The following is an 8,431-nucleotide window of genomic DNA, read 5'->3' on the forward strand; positions in this document are numbered from 1 at the left end:
TTAACATTTACAGGACTGCTCTGGCAAATCTCTCTGCTTTGTTTTTATTCAGCCTCCCCTCCCAGGGGCTGTACCCCTGTCTGGTGAGAGGATCTGCTGCTTTAGAGGCACAAAGGCTGTTGGGCAGTCATGAGTGCAGTGCCTGACGAGCAGAGATCCACTCGTTTACCATCACACAGAAAGGACTGAGCACAAATCAGATCAAGAGAAGGACAAAAATGGAAGGAGGTTTCTGTTAAGTAGCTGAACTTGTTCATCCCTTGGCAGGACAGTAGGAAACAGATTAAAGCAGCCCCTGCTGATGCTGCTCACTAGAGAGCAATAGCATGCAAGAACACCAATAAACAGTTACATCTTTAATAATCCCTAGCAGTAGCAAACTGCAAATCATTTGGCCTAGGAAGGGGGAACTGTCATCTTGGGTGCCAATATGACTTGAACTTCTGTCTGATGACCTGGTAATAACCTAAAAAACTTGTAACAGCATTGTTTTGCCCTGGTATCTTTACTGCCTCCAATTCAGTGTATTTAACATGTGACTCTCTGAATGCATTTGAAAGGCATAATTAGCCCTCGCTATAGGGAGGTTTCCTGTTCCTAAATTAGATGTCAGTGACATTTTTGGTTCTCCTGCCATCCTAAGCTGGTCTCTCTGAGGAATAGGATTGATCCATAGAGGTATTTATGAGTAGCTCGGTGCCGTCAGAGCAGCACGCGCGTTTCTGGGCAGCAATCTGCGGTTACATCTCGGAGGTGAAGATAATCCTGAACACTCTAAACAGTGAGGTCAAGTCATTTTCATTCTGTGTTTTGTTTATACTGTCAAGATGTGAATTTAGCAGCAGTTAACACAGATGAGAGTTCAGCTAAGGAAGTGGACTCAATCCCCTGGACAAACTGAGCTGTAATCACGGGGTCTGGAGGAACTGTGAGCCATCTTCAGTGACCCCAGCAGACCCTGTCCTCGGCAGGAGTCCTGAAAGGCTGCTCAGAAAGGCTGCCTTGGCAGTCAGCTGCCTTCCCTAAGCTCCCTTGCTGGCAGGAGTTGAATATTCTCAGCGAGAGGAGGATGAGGGAGCAGCACAGCCGCCACTGCAGCGGCTGGAGCAGCACCGTGGTGCAGTGGTAGGTGAACAGCACTGAACAATATTCATGTGCCAGTGTCCAAAGGCCAGCCCAGTGACAGGCTGAGGTGAGCTGAACCTTCAGAGAGTTTAACCACCTCATTTCTGGAAAGGAGAGAGGGACTGATGGTGGAAGGAAGTTTCTAGCGATGGAAAAAGCTTCTAATGGGCAACCATAAAGCCTTTAAAACACAGAAGGTAAACAGGAGAAGAAAGCACAGCTGTGGGGTTTGGTGGGCTGGTTTTATGAAGTCATACTCCGGATTCATGGGCGCTGAACATCTGGGGTTTGCTGTGTTGAGACTGAAGTTTCATTTCTGTGCTAGTCTTCACACTAACACTTTTTTCTTTCCTAGCATGATCAGTACTTTTTTGCCTTTTGAATGTCAGCAGTAGACTGAACATAACCATCTCTGACTCAGAGAAAAAGATTTAAGAGGGAAAACTCATTTAACTCAGAGTCTCTCAGCCAAAATCGTGGAGTGAGTAAGCAACAGGAACTCTAAGGAAACTGGAATAAAACGGGAAATCTTTATACTGTTGAAATTTGTGCCTTAGAAACCAAATAGAGGATTGAAAAATACTTCGAACTGAATTGAAAGTTAAGCTATTTTTATTTATTTTTAAGAAAGGAGAAAACAGAGCATTTAAAATAAAATGCCAATTTTGCACAATTAGATCCCAAATTAGAATTGGCCACAAATAGCATGGGAAGATCCTCTGCTGTGAAGACAGAGAGAATTCAGAATGGAGTCCTTCCTCTGGAAAGGATGAAGGCAGAAGTTTCTAATGTATTATTTAACGCTTGTTATGTAGTGCATTAAGCAGTCACTGAGAGGAAAGCTTTTAAAAACCAACATTCTCTCTGATAGCATTAAATCTTACCTTAGATTTCTGTTAAAGTCAATAGTAAGGAAATAAACGAATTAATACATTTCAGTCTGGCCGATTTATAGACGCCAATCAAGTTACAATGCTGGACATAGGCAGCTGAAAGAGGGGAATAGATTTACCTGAGTGAGGTCTTAATTTAATCAGCTGGCCCCAGAGAGCTGAAGTCAGCAGGCTGGGATGATATAAGAGGCAGCAGAGAAATAGTGCCTTTACAGCAGTTGCAAAGGAGAGTGACAGTGATGGAAAGGACTCGAGGCAGTGTCAGAACACACCTATTTCCATGATTTATTCTTAATTTACTTTAATGACAGTCTGAAGGTTGTCCATTTTTCTTTAAATGTCCTCAGAATACTGATATTTTCTAAACAATTTGAGCATGTTTTTTCTCCCCCTCCTTTCTGTGAGCTCCACTGCAAGTTGGAATCACAGAGAAGCTCTGCCTGCACTTTACCATAAGGAATTTTGAGCACAATGTCAGAATTCCCTTTTCCCAAAGTGTGCCTTGCCAGCTGCTGTCCCTTCACTGCAGTTCCTCTTGAGTCAGGTGTAGGAATCACACATTCCTCCGGGATTAATGTTGATATTATGGTAAAATGGAGGAATTCATTGCATTTCTTCTGCAGTTTATTCTGGCAAAAGAACAATGTGTGCTTTCCCAATACAATAGCTCATTTTTAGTATCAAGTGAATTTATTGATGGTTGTTCAGAACTACTGACATGCAGACAATGATCTCAGATTGCATTTACATTTCTGGAATACTTTCCATCTTTCCAGTTTCTGCCAGGAACTTGCTTCTGTGATTCAGAGTTTTCATTTTAAGATTGGACTGCTGTTTCATCTGCATTACAAATCCATGCCTTTTGCTTTCTTTTGTATGTGCACTGCATTCATTAGTATCACAAATCCTTTAAACTTGGACCTGAGCATTTATTGTTAATTATAAATTCTTCTAGGTAGGCATTTGTTCTTTCTGAGCACTCAGCTATACTTTTATAGATTGACTATAAAATCATCATCCCTTCAGCAGATGAAACAGTCCTTTTGTTTGTTTGTTTGTTTGTTTGTTTGTTTGTTTGTTATTTCTCCACAATGCCAGTGAGAGGGTTTAAGGACAATATGCTCTCAGTAATATTTGCAAATAGCTTGGAAATGTCTACATAACTGAAGATTTATTATTTTCTCCCTTTAAAAAAAATCCATGTTTTTGCAATAAAGGGCTACTCCTACTTTCTTCTGAATCCAATTCTTTATATAAAAATACATGGAATTGCCTCAAAATGCATCTGGAAGGAGAAGCCTTCCAGTGCTTAAAGGAGACTTGCAAAAAATGGGGAGAGTGACCCTTTACACAGGAAGACAGTGAAAAGGATGAGGGCTAGTGATTTTAAATGAAAAGAGGAGAGATTTAGGTTAAATACTAGAAAAAAGTTCTGCACTCAGAGGGTGGACAGGCCCTGGCACAGGTTGCCCAGAGAAGCTGTGGCTGCCCCATCCCTGGAAGTGTCCAAGGCCAGTCTGGATGGGGCTTGGAGCAGCCTGGGATAGTGGAAGATGTCCCTGGCCATGGCAGGGGGGTGGAACAAAGTGATCTTTAAGGTCCCTTCCAACACAAACCATTCTGGGATTGTGTTAAGTCAATATCCAATCTCCACAGCAGCCCAGCAGCCTGGAGGGTGTTTGAGTGTGATGTGTTACAAAACCACTCGATCCTAACACCACATTTTAAAGCATGAGCTGGTTCCCAGCCCAGGTGAAACTCAAGGTACTTTCTGTGAGAGAAGATGAGGTTCTGAACCCAGGCACTGCAATGCAGAATACCTATTATTCTGCTCAGGCTGTGTCTGTGAGCAGCCAAGGAGAGCCAGGCAGGCAGAGAAGACTTGTTGAGCAGAACAGGGGCTGCTGAGGACAGAGCAGCCACACTGAGCCCAACTAAAATGAGTGTAAGTTCCCCATCAGTGTCCAGCCATGTTTCAGTTACTCAGAGTGAGTGTACAACATGTTTCAGCAATATTTAAAATACGTTCAAGCACTATTTAAAAGATGTGTGGTTAATCTCATGTTTAATTTCATGTTTTCAGATGTACTCAAGGACAAGAAAACCCATCCAGAAAACAGAAACGAACTAAAACCAACCGTGAAAAAGATGGACACCACAACCACCACAAGCATTGTCAAGTCATCCTCCAAACACAGTGTAACTGGAAATGGGAGCAGCCCAGCCCTGAGTCCCTCCCTTGCTGTTGTGGCAGCACTGGCAGCTCTGTGGCTCTGTCCCCTGTAGCTGCATTGCCCTGCAGATGCTGTGCTAGTGCTCCTGTTCACTGTCATTGATACCTGCAGCCTTACCCGGCAGGAAACAAATGGAAATGGCTCTCTAGTTGATGGGATTTGTTAGGATAAATAAGAAGTGAAATGCTGGAGTTGGCAGATACCAAGTGTCATCACTTAAAATGTCTGAAGATAGCCTTTGGCAAAGCCCACCCAAGGTACAGCGAGGATGATCACAAGGGTCTGAGTAGCTTAAGTGATGGGGTAGAAATAACTGAAAACACAGAAATTGTGTATGTGTGCATTACTGTTTTTATCGATTTCGTTTGCTAGAATCTGACTGGCTGTTATTTGTTTAATTTTTCTGGTAAGTTATATGAGTGGTCAGTCTTCAAATTCAAGGCAATCCATACTTTGTTTTTTAAGTGAACAGCTAAGAAGCTGTGCTACAGTTGATAAAATCCCAGAATGTTATGGGGCTGGGATGGACCTTAAAGATCAGCGAGTGCCAGCCCCGGTACCAGGTTGCTCCCAGTACGGTGAAGAGCTCTCCACCAGCTTGGTGAAATTCCTGAATGGTCAAGAAGATCAAAGCATGTTTGAAACTTCTTTTCATTCTTACTGTTTAGATTGTAGGAAGCGACATAAAAACATATGGTGTGTCTAATATATCAGTATAGTTGCCTTAACTGTGGAAAAAATAGAACCACTTTGTTTACTGAGGGACATAGATAGTGAGTTTCCCTGCCCCACAAAATGTCATTACCAGATGCTTAAGCATATGCTCAAGGCTTATTGGATGAATGTCCAGCAAAGGGAAACATAAATAAACATAAAAATGTTTTATCCACTTGAATGCAGCTCTGTACAGAAAAGGAAAAAAAAAAAAAAAAACTTAGTTCAAACTTACTTTGCCTATGAGATGTTTCATAGAAAGCAACTTAAGTTTTCCATAAAGATCCCAGAGATATAAATTATTGGGAACTCCCATTAGACACTAACTAGATTTTGTGTATTATGGATCTCTGAAAGCAACTGTTTCATAAACTGTGTATTATTTAATTACATTTACTGTTTAAAATTTTTGTATCACATCGATGTAAATGTAAAACATTCTGAAATCTAGAACATTCTCTGTTATGCTTCATCTTGATTGCTACCCTAGAAAATGTCAAATGTGCATTATATTACAAGGCTATTTTTTTTAAGTCAATGCATTTTAACTTTTTGGATGAAAAAGTACTATAATAACTTCTAATGGGTTAAGAGTTGATGTGTGTTTTCCAACAACTGTTTACAGTGCCATTGAATATATGTATACAAACACAACTGTATTAATACAGTGATTAATATGATAAATATATGAAACATTAGAATTACTACATAACTGTTACAACGTTTAATGGCCATTTTCATGTTGTAGACTATTCTTATGTACAGTTTTGTAAGATTTAATGTAAAACACTTGCCTTTGGCTTTTTGTAAGACATCTCTTTGATAGTTGGCGTTACCCAGTCACTGAGATTACTCAAAAGAGGAGCCCTGGATCTCACTAACCAGCTTCAGGCTTTTTATTGCCACCTTTGATTCCAGAAGCCTGACTCAAAGAAGGTGCCATGGGCCAGGATTACTGCTGGGTGTCACCACACAGGAGGTGACAATAGTACAGAACAAGCACACAGTAAGTCAGCAAAGCTCACTACGCTCACACATTTCCAGACAGTATCAGTGAACATGTCTAATTATGTTTGCAAACGTGGGGCTTGAGTTTCATTTCCACTTTTGGTTCCAAGATCATATTTATGACATAAAGGTATGATCAGACCCATGGATGCTGCAAAGGCAGCGTCTCTAAAGTGGCAGCAGCTAAATTTTCCTAAAGATAATTTGATTTTACTGTTACAGAGATAAAATGGAGAAGATATTTACATTAAGTATTTTATATTTTAACTCTGATTTTTTCACAACGGTAAGGATATTAATATCCCTAAGGAGTGTTTTCCAGGGTTTGTGAGCTGCACCAATCTATGGAACTTTAATTAAGAATGCTGTTTCTTGTATTCATTTCTGGTGCCCTTTGGAAAAGTGCTGTTTTACCTGCGGAGGCATGCAGGTCCCATCATTTGTGCAGTGGAAGGACTCTGTAATGCCTGGCAGAATCCTGCACTGTGATGCTGTGTCAGACAGGAGCTGTGTGTGCACACACAGAGATGTACCTGGGTGCTCACACTCAGCACCTGCCCCTCAGCTCACACCAAGCACTGTGGCCTCACTGCAGCAATTCCAGCCTGATTTGGTGTCCTCACGCTGACAGTGCTCAGTCATCCTTCAGGCCCTGAAAGTGTCCATCAGAATTCCTATGGATAGGAGTTTCAGGGCTGGGCTCCAATCCTGGCAGATGTCAGCTGTGCAGTTTGGAGTTTCCAGGTTTTCCTCACCTGCAGAGAGGGAACTCGAACAGCCAGAGCCAGGTGTGTGTCTGAGATCTGTTCTGGAAAAGGTTTCAGCAGCGATCTCACCAGCCACGTGTTCAGCTGCAGCAGAGGGAGCTGCAGAAGGCCCCCAGGAGCAAGAATGTGATAATTCACCCAGGGGGTTATTTGTTGTTGCTAAATGTCATAATTTGGCTAAACAGAAACCTCTGAAAAATCAAGAGTTTGGATTTGGGGATTGGTTGGCAAATATATGTATTCATCTCTTAAGCTAAACATGGCAACCCTTTAAAAGTTTCTATAACAAAACACAACAAGTTCAACTCATGGGGTGAGATAGAATCAACTCATTTCCTTGGACTCAAACAATATTTTTTTAGGCACAACTTGATGCAGAATGAGGGAAGAGGGCTCTACATCAGTTAATACATTTCATGCAAAAACATTTCTACACTGTAAGAAGAGTACTGGTCAAACCAGCATGAAATATGTTCACAATGAGTATCAAAAATGGTGCCATTTTAAAGGGCAGTGCAGTTTCTTTTTACTAGTGGTTTATGATTATTTTTTTCCCTCAAGATCAGTTGCATTCACATGTTTCAAAAAGAATGTTTTCCATCAAACAAACCATCTATACCAGCATAAGCAAAACCAACTGGCTGTGTCAGATAAAGGAAGCATTCATTTTCAGATGAATAAGATACCTGCTTTACAAAGTCTTAGTTTGTTACCCAGGACACTGTAATTATGATGTAATTACAAAGGTCTAAATTCAAAATACTTTTGAACTTGTATATGTAATCTCAGTGTAAAATAAGGTACCAGTCTAAGAACATTGCTGTAGCCTTGCCTAACAGTTACAAATTGTATTTAGCCACTGCTTTCTGATTGTTTATTGTTTTGCTATGACTTTCTTTGAATATTTTGCTGTGCCCACATTTGTGAATGCCAGCGTTGGAAAGTAACTGCTGTCATACATTTGTGAGTAAAATCAATGTACAATTTTCTGTTGGGAGTGATGCAGGCTTTTTACCAAATCAGACAAAGCTGCCATGGGCACAGTGTCAGTTGTTAGTGTTTCACTGCTCTTCAGGCTCTGTGTTCCTGTAAGAGGCTCAGGTCTGTGGGTTTCCAGTGCCCTTCCTGGCTGTGAAAGCACATGGGGAGGATGAGTGTGGGTGGGCACAGGCGTGGGTGGCTGCAGGGAGCCAGGGCACGGCAGCCTCCAGCTGGCTGCTCTGAGCCCTGAGCCCAGTGTTCTCAGCTAATTCCAAGCAGCTTTTACACCTCTCCAAATCATCTCTTGGAGACTGGCCAGGCAAAGAGCAGCAGAGAATCAAGAGACTGCACTTTCAGACAACTTCACAGCCACCTGCTAGGAATTGGACTTTTTTTTGCAGTTTAGATGCTTTACACAGTCTGGCCTCTCACACTTTTTTCTGGCTTGCACATTGCCAGTGCTGTGCCCTGTCTTCTGGTGCAACTTCGTTATTGCATAAGGAGCTGTGATTCTGATGTCTCAGTAATGAACCTTTTGAGGTAAAAATGTCTGTCAGAGCTTGATAAGGGCACACAATATTGTCCAGCTGTGTTGACTTCAGAGGCTCTGTGTGTGGGTGTCTGGCTGTGAGATTCACATCTCTCTGATCTCGTAGATCTGTGATTAAAATAGCCCTATTTCCTTTTGAAACCAAGATTGCAACATAGA

General features: G+C 41.6%; 1 protein-coding gene across 2 annotated transcripts in view; it reads left to right on the forward strand.

Moving 5' to 3' along the window:
• LOC131581708 (glypican-5-like) overlaps nucleotides 1-7,730 on the forward strand; it is a 341,002-nt gene extending 333,272 nt beyond the window's left edge. For both annotated transcript variants that reach the window (XM_058844270.1, XM_058844269.1), the window contains one exon: nucleotides 4,102-7,730. In XM_058844270.1, coding sequence (XP_058700253.1) covers nucleotides 4,102-4,304 — 203 coding nt within the window. In that variant the 3' untranslated portion in view covers nucleotides 4,305-7,730. The remainder of the gene's footprint in view (nucleotides 1-4,101) is intronic.
• The last annotated feature ends 701 nt before the right edge of the window (nucleotides 7,731-8,431 follow it).

The sequence above is a fragment of the Poecile atricapillus genome, chromosome 8 (genome assembly GCF_030490865.1).
Source record: "Poecile atricapillus isolate bPoeAtr1 chromosome 8, bPoeAtr1.hap1, whole genome shotgun sequence".
Lineage (NCBI taxonomy): Eukaryota > Metazoa > Chordata > Aves > Passeriformes > Paridae > Poecile > Poecile atricapillus.